The sequence below is a fragment of the Pogonomyrmex barbatus genome, unplaced genomic scaffold, assembly GCF_055798465.1.
Source record: "Pogonomyrmex barbatus isolate J1 unplaced genomic scaffold, ASM5579846v1 scaffold1, whole genome shotgun sequence".
Lineage (NCBI taxonomy): Eukaryota > Metazoa > Arthropoda > Insecta > Hymenoptera > Formicidae > Pogonomyrmex > Pogonomyrmex barbatus.
In genome coordinates this window covers 829,822-849,528 of record NW_028297098.1, presented here as the reverse complement: position 1 = coordinate 849,528, position 19,707 = coordinate 829,822, and the positions used below count along the sequence as shown (strand labels likewise).

At 41.6% G+C, this 19,707-nt stretch overlaps 1 protein-coding gene across 2 annotated transcripts in view; it reads right to left on the bottom strand.

Moving 5' to 3' along the window:
- Positions 1 to 19,707, bottom strand: part of LOC105430074 (uncharacterized) — a 48,075-nt gene that overhangs the window by 2,632 nt on the left and 25,736 nt on the right. For both annotated transcript variants that reach the window (XM_089082341.1, XM_089082346.1), the window contains 5 exons: positions 18,408 to 18,506; positions 18,116 to 18,288; positions 17,808 to 17,965; positions 16,634 to 17,045; positions 355 to 16,498 (listed from right to left, as the gene is read on the bottom strand). In XM_089082341.1, the coding sequence (XP_088938467.1) occupies positions 355 to 16,498; positions 16,634 to 17,045; positions 17,808 to 17,965; positions 18,116 to 18,288; positions 18,408 to 18,506 (16,986 nt within the window). The remainder of the gene's footprint in view (positions 1 to 354; positions 16,499 to 16,633; positions 17,046 to 17,807; positions 17,966 to 18,115; positions 18,289 to 18,407; positions 18,507 to 19,707) is intronic.

Below are 19,707 nucleotides of genomic sequence, written 5' to 3'. Positions count from 1 at the left end.
TACATTAAAATAATGCTTGGAACATCGAAATATGCTCCATTATTAAAATAAAGATATAATCCGCATTCCAATTAATATTGCATCGTCTTGACTCCAAATCGCATCTCGATATAACATTTACAAGTAATAATTAGTACCAAATAATTAGTACCAAATTAATTAGTATCAAATTAAATGAAAAAAGATAATAAATAATCAATAATATTTTTGTAGAATTTGAATTATATAATATATTTTTAATTTTGATTAAAAAAACTAATCTATAAAAAAAAATATAAATTTAAAATAAAATATAAAATAAAAATATAAATTTGTAGATTTGTAACATTTTTAATATAATTTTAATAAATTTACCGAGATCTTTGTCCTCCCAGGTTTTCTTAGCTTCCAGCAAAGCGTCGTAGACTTCTCGGCTGGGCTCAGTTCCACTGAAAACGTAATATCTCGCTCGCACTCTCTTGAAAAATTCCAAAGAAGTGTAGTACGAATTTCCATGATGGGGCACATATGCCAGGTCCATATAAACCGATTGGACTTTATTTTTTGAATCCTTCATCTTCTTCTCGTTTTTACCGGGACTTTCCGAGCGTTTCTTATTCTTAATATTCTCCGATTGGACTTTTCTCGCTTGCTTTCGTTCCTTCCTTGGTGTACCGGGTGTTCCTTTATTTGACATTTCATTAGTCACCGGCGCGGGAGAGGGCAATCTAAGAGGTTCTCCCCAATCTTTCATAACGTCGAAGTTCAAAGTATCGGAAGTCGTTTCGCTTGAACATGATGGCATTTGAGCAGAGCTTTTTAGATTAAACTTTTTGGGAGGCTTAGGAGATGGCAGACCTAGAGGAGTTCCCCATCCTTCCAAGGGATCTTTCTTCGAGTCACCTTTCGATTCATCCTTAGTATCATCCCGGACCGAAGATGACGGATGATCTTTCTCGTCGGCTGTTTCATGTCGAAGACTGCCATTTGTGTATCTAGGTGCTATTCCACTGCTAAAGGCCCCGCCTCCAGCTTCCTTCACGTCCTTGTGCTCCATCAAAGCTTTGTCGAAGTCGAGGTCGGCTTCGTCAACATATTTCTTTGCATCCGGCTTCTCGCCATAACTGCCGACGGGTTCCTTCTCAACTGTAAATCGGCTATGAATAGAAATGGGATCGCTACTCTTTTGCATACCGGTCTCGCCGTGGAAGGTCTTCATGGCGGAGATCTGTGGCGGCACCGCCGGCAACTCACCGTAGAAGCTGCTGCTCATCGCGGCCGCCGAAAATTCGATCTGTTTCTGTTCCTCTTCCTCGCCGGGGGCCGACTCGTCGTAGCGACGTGTCGCTTGTGGCGAATATCCGACTTGGGAGACCGAAGAGAGAGGCGAGGTAGGTGGCTCGTCATCGGAATAGATCTGCCGCTCCTCGCTGCTACCCCAGGGTTGTGTCATGGCTTTGCTACGTACACTGCTGTGCTCGCTCGACGGGCTGATCGGATCGCGATCTTTTTCGCTAGTCGCGTCATCGGATCCCGGACTGTCGCTACGTTGCAATTCTGAGGATTTGATGCTGCCGATGATGTTACTGATCGCACTCTCCGCGGCGTCCTTGCTCGGCAGACGTTCGTCCACCTTCACGTCGGTCTTCTCCGCCAGCACGACCGTCTCGCCCTTTTCATTCGTCGTCTCCGTGACCTCCCTAGTAGTCGTCACTATCTCGCCCTCATCGGATATCGTCTTCGTAGTCGTGACAATAGTTCGGATCATCTCGCCCGATCTGAACCCTTCCGGTGTGCACGTTGACGATCGACCATCGGATTTTCTATCGGGCGTTGATCTACCTGATACGTGAGGTTGGACCACAGCGCCGTCCCTAATCAACGGCGACATGGGAACCTCCGGTGTAGATTTGCCGGTTGAACCACTGAAGACGATATCCTTGGGCAACGATATGTCTGGCGAGGACTTGCCTGAATAACTCTTCTCATCAGATATAAGTTCTCGTATCAAAGGAGATACCGGATGCTCAGATTTATCTACATCTTTAGCCTCGAGTTTATCCTCTTGTTTGAGATCAGGTGTCGATTTGCCAGAGTCGTAGAAGGCTTTTACGTCGGGCGTCGAAGTGCCTGACGTCACAGTCGTGATTGTTTCCTTGATTATCTTTTCCGCGGGTTTGGTTTCCGTCGTACTTTTACTGGAGTCTATCAGTTTGTCCAATAATTCCTCGCTGGCCACAGTGTCTGTGCTCTCTTTGACGTCTTTCTTCGTGATGACTTTGCCATCTGGACCGGTGATCGTGGTTACCGTTGTTACAATTCGCTTGACATCGGCACTACCTGTCGCATCAGATGCATCTTCGTCACTTATAACCTTGTAAGTTGTACCTGAGGTAGGATCCGTATAAATTTTCGAAGGATCAATCTGCGTTAATTCGGTCTCCGGTAATTCCTCTGTCACGATCGTTCTCGTTGTTTTCGTCGTAATCGTTTTCACATATTCGCCGGAATCTTCCTTCGAGTCGCTTATCTCTTCATCAGGAACGACGATCTCACGTCTAATTGTCTTCGTAATAATTTCAGGTTCATCCTGCTCAATAATTTCACGTTTGACAACTTTAGTGATCACTTCCGGCTCGTCATGTTCTACAATTTCCCGTTTGATAATATTGGTAATCGCTTCGGGTTTCTCTTGTTCGACACTTGACCGTTTAACTTCTTTCGCTATTTCTTGTGATTTGACTTCTTCAACTTCTTTCGTGATTTCAATTGATTTTTCGGGTTCTTCCCCTTCAATTATCTCGCGTTTAATTATCTTTTTAACCACGATCACATCGCCATCCGATTCGGCACGATCATCAGATATATCTAATTCGGATTTTTTTAGGTCATCGGACGTAATTTCCGGCTCTCCACTCTTGCCGATTTCATGTTTCACTACCTGCGTAACTGTCGTAGTCTCCGTTGGTTCGCCTTTATCGACAGTTTCCGCGATCTTGCTTTCTCTCAATATGACAGTTTGCGCAGATTGCACAGGCTTCGTGTCTTCCACATCTGTTTTTGTTATGTGAGTTGTGGTCAGAGTTGTGGACTCCGGTAATTTGCCGGATGCTTTGCCGGTCGATTCGATTCCAGATACGGAAGTCGTTTCCTGCGTAGCAAATTCCGGAGTCGATTTCCCGGACAGCGTGGTTATGTGCGTCGTCCGCATCTCCGTCATGCCGCCGACGAAGGCCTTATGGAACTGGCTCTCGTATTCCGCCGGATAATCAGGCTTGTCCAACTGTCGTTCACCGGATTCCGGATACATTTCCATTCTGTACTCGACTGAAGATTTCCTTGCATCGTGCGGTAGTTCGTAATCGGCTGTTTCCTCGTAACGATATACTGCCTTATCATAATCTTCTCCCTCGTGATAAATCTCCTCATCGATTACAGATTCTCTCGGGATCTTCCTCTTGACTATAATCTCCTCCACGATCTCCAAGATGATATATTTAGGCAGAGAAGTCCGGACGAGTATCTCCTCGAATATCGCCTCCGTGATTTTCTTTCCTTTCTTTATATATTCCTCTTCCAAGAGCCTCTCAATTTCCATACGCTTCTCTTCCGATATCAAGATCTCCTCGTCAATATGCGGCTCTGACCGAGCTGGACTGTCCTGCGTCGATTTGTCGGAAGGAATAGGCTCCGGACTCAGGCTGGGACTGGCAGAAAGCGCTCTGCCATGTTGACCGCTTCCCACAGGAGATGTCTTGCCATTCTGACTTTCGCCCCTCATAGTGTCGCCTGGTTTCTCGTGATCCTTGACGTACTCCCGAGTAACATCAGTCCTTTCTAAATCCATACTTGGCGTGAACGGTTTCTCTCCTTTTTCAGAAATATCTAGACTCGTATCTCCGAATTCTCCTAGATCGCCTTCGATCACGGTGTTTCTAGATATCTTTCTCATTACAATAATCTCTTCGATAATTGTAATAAGGACGTACCGCGGCACAGATTTCAGAACAATTATTTCTTCCAAGATTTCCGGCGTGATTTTCTTATTTTTTGCAATGAACTCTCGAATGATGTATTCTTCTATCTCCGTTTTCTCTTGCGGCGCCAGCGCTTCCGATTCTGGTTTTATATCGTATTGAGAGTCGGACGACTCGCTCTCAACGAAGTCAAATACCGCGCTCCTGGATACATTTTGCCGACTAATAATGTCCTCTATTATTTCCATCACTACGAACTGAGGCACCGAATATGTCATGACCAATCTCTCGATCACTGTCAAACTGATTTTTCTTTTTCTCATAATGAACTCTTCTAAGATGTATTTCTCGATTTCCGCCGTCTTCTCAACTGTCACTTTAACAACATCTTCTTCCTCATCAGTCGATTTCTCTATGGCCTTTTTACTTGGTTGCGTGAGATCCGGTTCTTTGAAATCAGCAAATCGTTTCTCGCGGATCTTCTGCATTTGTTTCTCTATTGTTTCGGGAGAAGTTATAGGACTCTTACTATCCTTCTTACATTCGTCTTTTTCGTCAAACGGTTTCTCCGTATCAAGATGTGGAATGAAAGTATCCTTTTCTTCCTGAGGAAGCAATTTCTCTGGCGGCTTGTCCTCGAGTAAACTATCTGTTCTACTGGCCGGTGTTTTCTCACCAACGTCAAAGACGCTTTGCGAACGTGATTTATCTTTCGGAGTTTTGTCCACTGACGAACTGGCTCGCGACGATTTAGCAGATTCGTCCTTCGAAATTTTTCCAGTATCCAAACTCGGCGAAATTGAGCCTTCTCCCTTCGTTTCTGATGTCTGTAAAATCTTGATGTCACTATCATCAAGTCTCTCGCTGGCAACACTGGACGATCTGGACTTGTCCTTCTGCTCGTACTTGTCATCGACTAAACTCGGTGATTTTGAGACATCGGACGGTGACTTCGGTTCTGTTTTGTCGCTGATAATGCTTAACGATCTTGTCTTATCAACAAAATCCAATTCACTCGTCGTTTTTAATCCTTCAATATCTATTTTCTCCGTTGGTTGCTTATCCAAAGGTTTATCGAGAACAATGCTTGTCAACAACGATGTATCGTGCGGCATAATATCATCTGATTTCATGTCCATTTTTCCCAAAATCGTTGAAGGCTTCTCCTCGACATCTTTTTCATGTGGCATTTTCACATCGGCAAAAATCGGTGATTTATCGCCAGCACTTTCATAATGATCTTTGACGCTTATCTTGTCATCCTTGTCGTCTGATTTATCGCTAGCGATACTGGGAGATTTGCTTCGATCAACAGGTGGATCCAATTTGTCAGAGACAGCAGATGTCGTTTTTCCAAGTGATTCCGCTTTCTCGCTTGCAACACTTGATGATCTGGACTTATCAGCTGGTGGTTCCATCACGTCTTTAAAATCTGGCTTTTCATCTGTAACGCTGGTCGCTCTCGAGCCATCGACAGATTTCTTTTCGTCAGACTTTTCACTTGCCACGCTTGGAGATTTACTGTCATGCGGTTCCTCTGGTTTATGAGGAATTACAGGAGATATCGGTTTTTCAACCGATTCTTTTTGATCACCTGTCGTACTTATTACACTGGGCGATCCGGATTTGTCAACTGGTTCTGATACGTCTTTCAAATCCGCCACATCTCCAGCAACACTGGATGGTTTGGAAGTAACAGTTGATTTCGCCCCTTCGCTAGCTATGCTGGGAGATTTGCTCCTGTCGAATTCTTCTTTTTTATCCAAAGCTATTGGCGATTTTGCTTTTTCCACGGGTTCTTTCTGATCAGACGTAATGCTAGGTGATGTAGGTTTATCTATCGACAAATGTTCTATAACTTCCATTAGATCAGGCTTATCTCCAACAATGCTTGGCGATTTCGACCGATCTCCAGGTTCCTTTACATCACTCGTAACACTCATCGAGCTAGGTGACCTTAATTTTTCATCTGGTTGTTCCGTGACGTCCTTCAAATCTGGCTTCTCACCGATACTACTTGGAGATTTAGAACGGTCAAGCGATTCCTTCTGTTCTCCTGTAATGCTAGGAGATCTTGATTTTTCTGCAGTGACATCTTTTAAGTCTGGCTTTTCTCCAGTTACACTTGGCGATTTTGAATAATCCGCAGGTTCTGCAACGTCTTTCAAATCTATCTTTTCTCCTGCAATACTCGGAGACTTTGAGCGATCAATTGGTTCTTTTTGTTCGGTCGTAGCACTAACGACACTCGGAGATCTCGACTTTTCCATCGGTGTTTCCGACACATCTTTCATATCCGGTTTTTCATCGGCGACACTGGATGATTTCGAACGATCAGCAGGTTCCTCCTTTTGTTCAGTCGTAACACTAATGACACTGGGAGATGTTGACTTCTCCGTTGGCATTTCCGACGCATCTTTCATATCCGGTTTTTCACCAGCAACACTGGGTGATTTCGAACAATCAGCAGGTTCCTCCTTTTGCTCAGTCGTAACGCTAATGGCACTTGGAGATGTTGACTTCTCCGTTGGCATTTTCGACACATCTTTCATATCCGGTTTTTCACCGGCAACACTGGGTGATTTCAAACGATCAGCAGGTTCCTCCTTTTGCTCAGTCGTAACGCTAATGGCACTTGGAGATGTTGACTTCTCCGTTGGCATTTCCGACACATCTTTCATATCCGGTTTTTCACCGGCAACACTGGGTGATTTCGAACGATCAGTAGGTTCCTCCTTTTGCTCAGTCGTAACGCTAATGACACTTGGAGATCTTGACTTTTCCGTTGGCATTTCCGACACATCTTTCATATCCGGTTTTTCACCGGCAACACTGGGTGATTTCGAACGATCAGTAGGTTCCTCCTTTTGCTCAGTCGTAACGCTAATGACACTTGGAGATCTTGACTTTTCCGTTGCCATTTCCGACACATCTTTCATATCCGGTTTTTCACCGGCAACACTGGGTGATTTCATACGATCAGTAGGTTCCTCCTTTTGTTCAGTCGTAACACTAATGGCACTTGGAGATGTTGACTTCTCCGTTGGCATTTCCGACATATCTTTCATATCCGGTTTTTCACCGGCAACACTGGGTGATTTCGAACGATCAGTAGGTTCCTCCTTTTGCTCAGTCGTAACGCTAATGACACTTGGAGATCTTGACTTTTCCGTTGGCATTTCCGACACATCTTTCATATCCGGTTTTTCACCGGCAACACTGGGTGATTTCGAACGATCAGTAGGTTCCTCCTTTTGCTCAGTCGTAACGCTAATGACACTTGGAGATGTTGACTTCTCCGATGGCATTTTTGACACATCTTTCATATCCGGTTTTTCATCGACAACACTGGGTGATTTCGAACGATCAGTAGGTTCCTCCTTTTGCTCAGTCATAACGCTAATGACACTTGGAGATGTTGACTTCTCCGTTGGCATTTTCGACACATCTTTCATATCCGGTTTTTCATCGGCGACGCTGGGTGATTTCGAACGATCAATAGGTTCCTCCTTTTGCTCAGTCGTAACGCTAATGACACTTGGAGATGTTGACTTCTCCGTTGGCATTTCCGACACATCTTTCATATCCGGTTTTTCACCGACAATACTGGGTGATTTCGAACGATCAGTAGGTTCCTCCTTTTGCTCAGTCGTAACGCTAATGACACTTGGAGATGTTGACTTCTCCGTTGGCATTTCCGACACATCTTTCATATCCGGTTTTTCACCGGCAACACTGGGTGATTTCGAACGATCAGTAGGTTCCTCCTTTTGCTCAGTTGTAACGCTAATAACACTTGGAGATCTTGACTTCTCCGTTGGCATTTCCGACATATCTTTCATATCCGGTTTTTCGCCCGCAATACTGGGTGACTTTGAACGATCCGCCAATTCCTTTTGTGTACTCGTCGTACTCACCACACTGGGCGATCTAGATTTATCAAGAGGCGCATCTATTTGCTCTCCCGTAACACTTATGCTCGGTGATCGTGATTTATCAAGCGGTTGTTCCGCAACGTTCTTCGAGTCTAGCTTTTCATCAACAATACTCGGTGACTTTGAGCGTTCTGATTCTTTAGATTCGCTAATAGCACTCGCAACACTCGGTGATCGGGATTTGTCTGATGGTTGCGTTGCATCTTTCAAGTCTGCTTTGTCTTCATCAAGTTTCGAAGATTTTAACGTGTCCTTTAGTACTTCGGCTTTATCATCGGATGATTTCGACACTGGAAGCTGTTCTGATTTGTCATCTTTAACGCTTGTGACACTAGGCGATCGGGTTCTCTCGATTGGTAAATCCATATCTTTGGAATCTATTTTTTCTACAGAAATGCTCGGTGATCTAGAACGGTCACTTACTTTTTTGCTATCTGATTTATCACTAGCTACACTGGGAGATCTATCTTTATCATGTGGTTCTTCAGTCTTATCAATAGCTTTAGGCGAATCTGGCCTATCAAAAATAGGGGATTTTGGTTTTTCTAAATAACTCTCCGTTACATCTTGAAGGTCCGGCTTATCCGCGGCTATGCTCGGTGACTTCGAACGTTCGGCCTCCTTCTTTTCATCGGATTTATCGCTGATCGCACTTGGAGATCTAGCTCTGTCAATTGGTCCCTGTTCATCGTAATGTTCACTCTCGAAAATAGGCAATTTCTCACTTATCGTTTCCTTCTCAACACAGACACTAGGCGATTTCGGTTTATCAGTTTCTTTTTCATCAGCTTTATCACTTAGAATACTAAGGGACTTATCGAGAAATTTAATATCCTGCTCGGATTGTTCACTAGCAATACTCATGGGTTTATCCACTGGTTCTTTCTCTTCTAGTTTCTCTAATTGTTTAACATCTGTGGCAATTTTATCGTCCAATTCTTTTGATTTCTCTAAAGATATCGGTAATTCTTTGTCTACGTCTGGTTTAATTTCTCTAACGGGTTCAGGTAATTTTTTAATGATTTCTTCGGCAGCAATATCTTCTTCACTAATAGGTGCCTTAGCAAAATGCATTTCAGGTTTATCTGTAGGTGACTTCGAGAAAATTGTTTCGGCTGGTGAAACGTCCTCTGAATGAAGCGATTCAGGTGTTTTCGGAAGACCGATCGTTCCTTCTTTTTTAGATTCTGGAAGCACCTTCTCGATTGGAAGTGTCGGTTTCTCAGCTGATTCTACTGGAGATTTCTTATCAAAAGATGATTCTGGCTTCTGTATATCTTCGTGTTTCATTTCAAGCGGTGAAGGAGATCGTGATTTCTCGATTTTTTCAATAGGAGAACTAGGTTTCTCGATCTTTTCTTCAATCGGAGATTTGATTTTCTTAATTTCTTCTGCGGTAGCTATCGGTTCTTTTTGTTCTTCCTTAGGTTCTTCCTTTGATTTATCTTTTTCTATAATTTTATCCGACACTTTCAAATCTTCTTTCTCCTCGGGTGATTTCGGCTTTGTAACATCTTCCAATTTCTCAGACATTAGTTTATGCAATTCCGATTTTTCTAAACTATCTTCAAGATCTTGTGAATCGCGAGGACCAACGGGTGATTTTTCTAAGCTGTCTTCCGGAGTGACTTTATCCTTGCTTTCCAGTATAGACTTTTCGGAAATACTATCTTTCTCCGGAGTGCTCACACCCGAGTGCGAATCTTTATCTATAAGTAAAGAATCTTTATCCGGTGTAGATTTAATAGATGCGTCCTTAAGAGAATCGTCCGGAGTGATGGTCTTTGTGAAGATTATACTGCCGGTTGGACAAATTTCTATTTCTTCTCTGCCATCCTCGCTGCATGCTGTAACCAGCATCCTTTTGACAGTGCCATCGTCAATTTTTGGAGGTATACTTGTTGATAATTTTTCTTGAGGACTTTTCTCTTCTTTAATTACTGAAGTTTCCTTCATCTCTGTAGTATCTAATAATTTAGGTTTCTTATCGTCATCAAATAGATCTACTTTCGGCTCTTGTGTAAAGCCTGTTGCATCTGCAAGTTTCGTTTCTGACTTTACTTCTTCAGAAACTTTTTCAATAGGATACGCGATATCTTTCAATGTTTCACTTTTACTTGGACTTGTTGGTTTTGATTTATCGTCTTTTGTTGCAAGTTGTGGTTCTTCTTTTTCTTTTTCTTTGATCGCAAGTTCAATTTCTTTCATCTCTACCTTCTCATCAATTGCCTTTGGACTTGGCGTGGTTGATTTAATAATAGTTTCTGATATATCCATTGATGGATGTTTATCAGAGAGATCTTTCGATATTTCCTTACTTGATTCTTCAATTAAGGATTTCTCCGGCTTCTCGGATACTAATGGCAATTTCGCAGTCTCTTTCAAAAGAATGTCATCTGTCTTTTCCTTAGCCTCATCCAAGTATTTCTCGGTAGTATCAACGATATCTGATATGTCAGACGCTTCTGGTTCTTCAGGTTCTCGTTTCTCATCAGCGGGTTTAGTGTCTTTCGTGATCTGAGGCTCCTCTTTCCCCACTTTTCCCTTGGTTTCTTGCACAAACTTTTCGTCTGCCTCGATCACTTCACTCACAGTATCTTCTGCGGTTTCTTCAACATCTTCCTTTTCTTTCATTTCATCCGCTTTTTCAGGAGATGTGATTGGTATATCTCGCACTTTATATTCCTGTTCGACAGCTTCGAAATCATCAATCACATCTTTCTCATGTTCTTTCGCAACCAGAGGCGAAATCTCTGGGATCGATTTCTTTTTTGCATCAGTTGCATCAGAAATCCTTGGTATGCTGACAAATCCATCCACTTCCTTCTCGATGTCTTCCTCTTCAGATGCAGCCGATAATTCTTCTTCAGTACTCATTTCTTGCCCAATGTCCCTCTTGCCCTCTTTTAACTCAATTGGACTTTTTTTCTCTTCAGTGCTGGATACTTCAGAGATCGATTTTCTTTTCTCAGCCAAAACTTGTTCTTCTGAGATTTCCTCCTCGACAATGCGCGATAATTCATCTTCAGTTATGCTAAGTAATACGTGCCTCGGCATTTTTCTTTTAATGATAATTTCTTCTATAATCTCGATAATCATTTTCTTAGGCATTTTCTTTTTACTACAGATTTCTTCAAGTGTTTTAATATTAATGTTACTTCCCTTAGTAACATATTCATTAATAATGTATTCTTCAACTTCTGCTCTTTCTTGCGAAGTTATCGATTCTTCAATTTCCGGAATCTTTATGCTAGGAGCTTCAATAGTTGATTTTTCTTTTTCATCCTCAGGTGTTTTTTTGGATATTTCTAATAATTCTTTCTCCGTTATATCAAGTACCGTATCCCTGGGAATCTTTTTTTTAATAATAATCTCTTCGATAATTTCGATAAGAATTTGTTTGGGCACGGTCTTCTTTGCAGAAATTTCATCGATTGTCGATGCGGTGATTTTTTTCCCCTTAGTAACATACTCATTGACAATAAATTCCTCGATTTCTGTTTGCTTCTTAGACAAATCTTTCTCTTCGATTAGAGTTTCAGGAATTTCAGCAATTGACTCTCGTTTTGCAGTTATATCTTTCGATGCTATCTGTTCCTCCGGCGATTCTTTTGCTGGTTCTTCTTTAATTATTTCGGATAACACTTGTTCAGGAACGTCCAATACCATGTGCTTAGCGATCTTTCTCTTGATAATGATCTCTTCAATGATTTCAATGACAATTTTTTTAGGCACAACTTTTTTAATTGAGATTTCCTCGACCACTTCTATAGTAATTCGCTTTCCCTTGATAATATATTCATTGATAATATATTCCTCAATCTCCATTCTCTTCTCAGACGTGATAGATTCCTTTAGTCTCAAAATCTCAAGATCATCGACCACGCTTTCCTTGGAAAGTCCTTTCTTCATGATAATTTCTTCAATAATGTAAATCACACGTTCTCTCGGAATGCGTTTCACTACAATGATGTATTCAATCACTTCAATAGTAATTTTCTTCTTTTTTGTGATAATCAATTCTTCGATTATTTCTTCGACGGGTACTTCCTTGCTGAGAACTTGCTTGACATCTTCGGGCAGCTTGGGAGATTCTCGAAAACCACCAATCTCTAATCCTTCATCGTATATCTTGTCCGCGACAAACTTTGGCGATGTTGGCGTAGAACCAGGAGTCACCATCACTATTTCCGCTTTCGCCGGCGAAACTTTTTGTTCGAAACCAATCACAGGCTCCTCTATCTCGTCCTCCGCCTTCCCCTCGAAAGATGGCTCTTTCGCAAGTTTCTTCACGCATACGCTCTCGACACCGGCTTGCATCACGTCAAACCGAGACATATCATCATCGACCGATTTCTCGCAAACATGTTGATCATCCTTTAACATCTCTGCACAAATCTTTTGCGCGCCTTGTTTATCCTTCGCTACATCTTTCACTGGCGATGTTATTATGTCTTTTTTGTCTTTTATCACTTTCGTACAAGGCTCTTCTTTTACTTCAATAGCACCAGGTTTCTCGTACAGTGACAAAAGTTTGTCGGGCTTTTCGATAAGTTCTTCGACCTCTTCGTGAACCGGGAATTCTTCGGTGATACCGACCTGCTTTGGTATCACGTCTTCGTGCGCGAGTTTAGTTTCTTTCTCTTCTAATATAGCGATCTGTTCCGGAGATATTTTTTCACTAGGTATAGAAGGCTTTCTTTCTATCGAAATTGGGGAGATTTCTTCTTTCGATGGTTTTCTGTCCGTCGAAATCGGTAAGATCTCTTCTTTCGATGGTTTTCTGTCCGTCGAAATCGGTGATATCTCTTCTTCCTTAGGAGCTTGATCAAATAATGACTTTTCGGAAAGAAAATCGTCTTCTCTGAGAACCTCGGCGACTTTCTTCACGATTTCTATGACGTCTTTAGGTTTATCTTCAATATCAATTCCAGCAGTACCGGCAAGGACTTCTCCAACATCCCTCATAGCTTCCTTCATATCTCTATATGGTCCTTCTGGTTCTTCTTCGTATTCCTCTTCAAATTCTTCATCCTTTGGTATGTCAAACTTGACTTTCTCCGGTTCCTTTATGTCCGGCAAATGGTCTTCAATGTGCGGCTTTATCTCTTCTAATTTCTCAACTACTCCTGCTAAGGTACTCTTCACTGTATCTTTCAGGTCGGATGGCATTTCATGCACCTCGGCTATCTCCTCCTCTTTAATTTTATCCTCCAAAGATTCTAACGAATCTCTTAAACTGTCTTTTACAGTTTTAAACTTTTTCGAGGCTTCTTCCAAAAGAGCTTTTACCTCTTCTGCATCCTCTCCAATATCTTCTTCCTTCAAAAGTTCAATTTCCTTCGCAATTTCCTCTTCGATTGGCTTTACTGGAGAAATGACGACTGGCAATCTTTCAACATCTTTCGCAAGAATCGATTCCTCAATTTTAGTTTCTGCTTTCTTAAGTTCATCCAATTTGTCGGTTGGAACTTTCTCTTCAATATCTGGCACACTCTTTCTCTGTGCATCCAATATCTCTTCCTGTATAAACGCTGTAGTTTCTTTAATCGTAGCCACTTTCACATCCGTGATCGTCGGCTTCGCTTCTTCGAAAGTTTCAAATTTGTCGACAGGTTTGTCGACAGGTTTTCCAATTTTAGGGAACATTTTCTCCATATCAACATCTTCCAAAAATGTCTTCTCTTGGACTTTTGGTTCTTTGGGAGAACTGGATTTGGAGGAAGATTTTTCATCGGAATCCTTCTCGGAATCCTTCTTTGTCTTTTTAGTCAGTTTATCGATACCTTTTTCGAATTTATCCGCTACCTTGCCGAAAAAGCTGAAGACACCCTTCTGCTCTTTCGCGGGCGGAGTAGGCAGTTCTTTACCTTCCTGCGGAGTTGGTGATGGCTTTTCCTCTTTCCCCTTCTCAAAATCTTCCATTCTGTAGAGCTTTGGATCGACTTCTTCATGAACCGGAAGATCGGCGACCTCATCGGGCGTTTTAACGATATCTCTTTGCAGATTGGTCATCGTTTGACGAACGTCGAATACCTTGACATCTGGCTTAACGACCGCGGGAATAGTTTCCGGAACGACTTCCTTCTTCAGCTTTGCAGGCGCATCCTTCTCCTTTACTTCTTCAATAACATGTTTCTCATCAATGTCCTCCTTTATTTCGTCCAATGGTATTCGTTCGTCTTCAGGCAAAGTTGGAGCAGTTGTAGTGGCTCCTGATTCGATTGTCGAGATTCGTTCCTGAGATTCTTCCATCTTTTCGACAATATTCTCTTTCTGATCGACGTCCGGTTTTATGTCCGTATCGGTCGTCTTTTTCTCCGATGAATCCAATTTATCCGGACTGAGACTCGATGCCTCCTTTGTAACATCCTCACTGTCCTTCTTACCAGAGTCATCTTTCTCTTCGGCTTTCTGTACAATTTCAGCTGCGGAAGCTATTATCTCTTTCACTTCTTCCTGTAATTGCTCCTTATGTTCTGAGGATATTTCAGCAATTTCTTTTTCGCCTTTAGCCTTTTCTATCTTCTTTTCCGGACTATCATCCTTCCCTTTCTCTTCAGGTTCTTCCTTCTCGCCTTTTTCCTTCATCGTTTCCACATCTTTCGCAATCTTTACTTTTTCTGACTGGGCTTCGTCGAGAACGTGTTTTTGTTCGCCTTCGCCACTTTGAGCAGAATCCTCGGTATAAACCTCTTCCTTCTCCACAATAAGATACTCGTCTTCCTCAGTTAATTCTTGGCTCTCTTTTCTGGACCCTTCCTTCTTAGGCACATCTTCGATCTCGGCGGTGACGTCTTCCTCCGTGATGTCTTCTTCCTTTTTATCAGTAGCCTCAGCTGTAATTTCATCATCACCCTCAAAACGATCGTCCTTTCGGATCTCCTCGATTCTCTCTGCTTTCTGTAAAACGGCTTCAATCTCCTCGACTACCTCTCGCTCTTCTTTAAGATCGGCCAGCACTTTACTCTCTATAGAATCCAGTGATATATCTTCAGATTGCTCGATTAAGCTTTTATCAATTGGTTTTATGACCTCTGGTTCTATGCCGGATGGAGTGGAAACCGTGGACGAATCGGTAGTGCCTTTGTCACCCTTTGCTTTACGAATAATGCCATCTTTGTCCGACTTTACAGAAGCAGTTGGAGTGCTGCGAGTAGATTTCGCTGGACTGCCTGGCATACGGGCTTTGCTGGGGCTGACCGGTTTCGTACGACGGCTGATCGGTTTTCTATCCATCGGTTTAGGCTTCGCGGACACCTTGACGATGGGCGTGGTATCCTTTACGGCGGATTTCTCGATTTCCGATTTCTTCTGCTCCACCACCTTCCTGTTATTGGCTTCTTTGGCGCTCTTGGCTGGAAGACTTGGAGTGACTTTGGCCGCCGGTTTTGCCTTCGACACAGTCTTTGATATCTCCGTCTTCGTTGCGGCACCGTTCAAAATTTTCTTCGGGGTAGTCGGGGACGACTTCACGGCATCTTTTTTCTCCGCACCGGAAGGTTTGATTTTCTTTTCGATCGGCTTCGGCTTCGACGTTACTTCACTCTTCTTCATTTCAATCTTCGCCGCAACTTTGCTTTCTTTCGGTTCTTTCTTCTTTGGCTCGGGCTTAGGTTTTGGTTCCTTAGGTTCCTTAGATTCTTTTGGTTCCTTAGGTTCCTTAAGTTCCTTAGGTTCCTTAAGTTCCTTAGGTTCCTTAGGTTCCTTAGGTTCTTTAGGTTCCTTAGTTTCTTTAATTGTCTTCTCAGCTTCCGATTTGATTAAATCAGTCTTTTTAACATCGTCCTCCCGTTTTTCGGGCTTCTCCACTTTAACTGGTTCTTTCTTCGATTCCTTCTTTACCTCTTTCAGTTCTTTCTCAATCTTCTTCTCCTTCGTCTCGGTCTCGAGCTTTTTATTTTCTATGACTTTCTTTGTTTTCATCTCGGTCTTGGGCTTACTTGTCGGTGTAATCGGTGTCGACTGAGGAGTACTCTTGGATACAACCTCGTCCGCAGTCTTGGGCTCTGATGGTTCTCTCTTTTCTTTCTTTGGCTCTGAAACTTTCTTGGGCTCCTTCTCGATAAGACTGAGTTTCTGCTTGGCCGGTCTAAGCATCGCTAGGGATGTTGATGGTGATAGCGACTTTGCTGAACATACTGGATGCTTCAGAAAGTCTAGATGTTTAAGTCGTTCAAAACCTTCGAAAATCTTGTGCTGCGGTGTGCTACCAGGGAAAAGAATTCGGGTGATATTGTCTTCAGGATTGGCCGGCTGCCAAACTAAAAGTGCGCATATCGACACGAGATTTTGGATCGGGAATGTGAGATTGTTCGAATCCTTCTTGTGAGAACCTGCAAACAGCTTTGAGTCCGATGCGTGCCACTTCGCTAGGAACTCACGCACCTCACGACTATCCTTGCTCGGACTGAGCACGTACATGTCTAGTGTACCATGGCCCACTTTGTGATAAAGGTTAATCGGATCGGGATCTCTGTAGCAAGGATGAGCGCGGAGATTTATATGTCGAAGATTGATCACCATCTCTTGACCGATGTCAGTCAAATTGAGTATGAGCGGATCGATATCCTTATCGCCATCGGGTGAATTTGATTGTCTTCTTTCCTGCATTGCATATATTTTTGTAGTTGAGAAAATGTCGCGGTATGTAAACGATTATTAAAGAAATATTTATATTTTAATTTAATTATTATTATAAATATTGAAAAATAAATATTAGAACAACGACAAATTACTTACGACTAAGTTACAGAAGAAATGGCCGATTTGAGGATAGACATGCATCTCCTTCTTCTTACGAAGAACGCTGAACATGCCGCCGATGTTGCTATTATTTATCCTAGTGACTAGAACAGCATCCAATCGGTCCAGATGCCTGGTGAAGTCCCAGAAGCACGCTTTCCTGGCGAAACCGCCGTCGACGAGCATGTTGAAGCCGTTTATACCGAAAAGCGCGGCGTCACCTTGCCCACCGGGGAAGACGTATAAAGTTGGATGGCTAAATCTAATGTTCCCAACGACGTCGGACGGTTCCATTAGCTGGTCCAGTGTTTGCGGTACGAGATACTGTCCGATGTAATTCGTAAAACTCATGATGGCCGGTACGCCAGCTGTGAGAACATCGTCGGGATTCACTCTGACTCTGCAAGATCTGCGGATCACACAAGGACGTGGAATATCTAAGAGAGAAATATCATGCAATATATTATCTGTGTCTAAAAATAATTTTTGTCAACTTCTTGCATGTAACGTCCTATTACATTACACATAAAATGGCCGTTGCGTAACGGTCGCTATTTTTTTTTTTTAATGGAATTATATATTTTTTGTTACGCAGCATGATTCCTCTATTTATTTTGGAAAAAAAAAGTATTGAGATACAATTGTCAAAAAATCATTAATTTGCGAAATATTTTATATTTTATTTTGGCATACTCCATGACATCCTGTATATACACATGATATATATGTGCCATGATAAGAATATATATATTCAACATAAACATTTACGGAATGCAAAATGAAGAAGATTCGTCTTTGTCCCATGTCTCTACGTCTATTTTTTAAAAAGTTATAGCATTTTAAAAATTCGCAGGTGCGCCCTTTGAAAAAACGCCGCGCAATTTTTTGCTTAGATGTTCACACCTTTTTTGCCTTCCTAAAAGAAAGTATGAAAACACGTGTAGTACAAGCGCTTTGAGACACACCGCCACCGTGAAAACGTACCATGTGCCATCTATCGTGATCGGATGATTGTCACGATCGATAAATCGGGATTGCGGTCGATATTGTCAATATCTTTCTTAACAGGTGTAACAGTATCATATAATTTTTGCTTTTGTTTAAAAAGATAAATAGTGCGGCGTCTAGTCGAACAAAAATTGTTCAAAGATGTGAAGAAATAGATACGCACCTGCAACAGGCTTCCTTAGATAATCGATTTGTTGTCCAATCACCAACACCCGCACAGTGTATATCTACGGTAACGCTATTCTCGTAGGCACGAAGGACTCTTTGCACCTCATGTTCACTGAACGCATCCAGAAAGTCTGCGAGACTGAAGGTTCCATCCTGAACAACAGAGATTGATCGTCGATTTCTAATTGACTTCCGGCATTTTACTAGATAACTATTAATTTAACGTTTTAAATCTCGTTTCCACGGGAATTACAAGTCAATATATATTTGTGTAATAGGTATGTTCGTCCGAAATGTAAGTACCTGCAGTATCCAGGAACCATTGCCACCGAATGTGTATCCAGCGTGTATGATGTGCCGATGTTTCGTGAAGCTAGCAAGAAGATTGCGAATACACTGTAGCAACGTATTCGTTTGCGGATGAATGAGAACCTCCGTCACGAGGTTCTCGGTAGCATATTGGATCAACCTTTCGCCTAAAAATTTCATTTTATCGCTCATTAATAAATTACATGACATAATAATAATATAGACGTAACATACTCAAATATAAGAGGAATCAGATCAATATATATATTTGCCGTACGATAATTACCGTTTCTGGCTTCCTCGCCTTCGGGGGCTTGGGCTACCAAGGCCAATAATTCCTTCTCCAGATCTACGTGACAACTGTCCTTGTCCCATGACAGAAAACCTGCAACAATCCAAGAGAGAAACGGCGATCGGTATAAATATTGCCGAAACTTTTAAGCGGGATTTTTCTTCATACATGTTAAACAGACCGCCGTGATATCGGAAAACTTTTGGAATGGAATCTGCATATAAATCACAGCTCGTTTTCAAGATCGGTTGTAACTTTAGATATTCCGGCGACATGCTCCCTTATGAACTTGGCCAAGCTTTTCGAGTTTAGCTCTGATATTTCGAATGGAAAGTAGGTTGTTCTCGTTTTAGATCATCGCTGTATATGCACGGCCACGTTAAGCCCTCGAAAAATCAGTTCTCCAAAATTCGCTCTAAGCGGCTACATACATCTCGGAAATGGCCAGGATATAATCTGGGGATTATATTTATTATTCAGCTCTTTAAATCCTTTAAAGAGGACTTTTCAAATATTGATTTAAAATGATATTTTAAATATTGCTTAAGCAGAAAATCCATTTGTAAATATTGTTCAAGCATGAAACGTTTAAAGATGAATGGAACATCCGGTTATAATTGCATATAAATGTACATGACTGCAGCGATATGGCTTCATAGAATAGGGGTAGTTTAGCTATCGAGTGATGTAAGGTTAAGATTAAGATATTAGGAGCTGTCAAGATCAAGTTACGGATTGATTGATGAGAAAAGTAAATTAGGTATCGCATTATATAAGTATAGTGTAATTTTTTTGAATGTTTATCAACAAACAAAAGGATGACGCAGATTGAAATAAATATAGGAAATAATATATCTTCATTTATAATGTTTACACTAATTTGCACTTGTAACTAGATAGCTTTTCATTACGCCCACTCGCAACTATAATTAAGTTCTTTGTTATTAAAATTAAAAAAAACTCATTTATATTAAAATTAATCATTTTTGTTTTAAATAGCATAAAATAAATTGTACTATAAAACATAGTTAATAACAATAGTTACAATAATAACTAGGATTGCAATTGCTTAGTCAAAAGTGTCATATATCAAAACGCTAATAACATTTTACGTACAATTTTTAAAATTACTATATGAATATAAAAGATTAATTATAAATTACGTTAAGCGACAATTAATACAATAGAAGAAAAGAGAAAGTATTTCTCTCAAAACTTGATTGAATAATTAGGATGAATGAATCAGCAGTCGCAGCCTGTCATGAGGGTTGTCTTGGGGCGGTCGTTTCGTGAC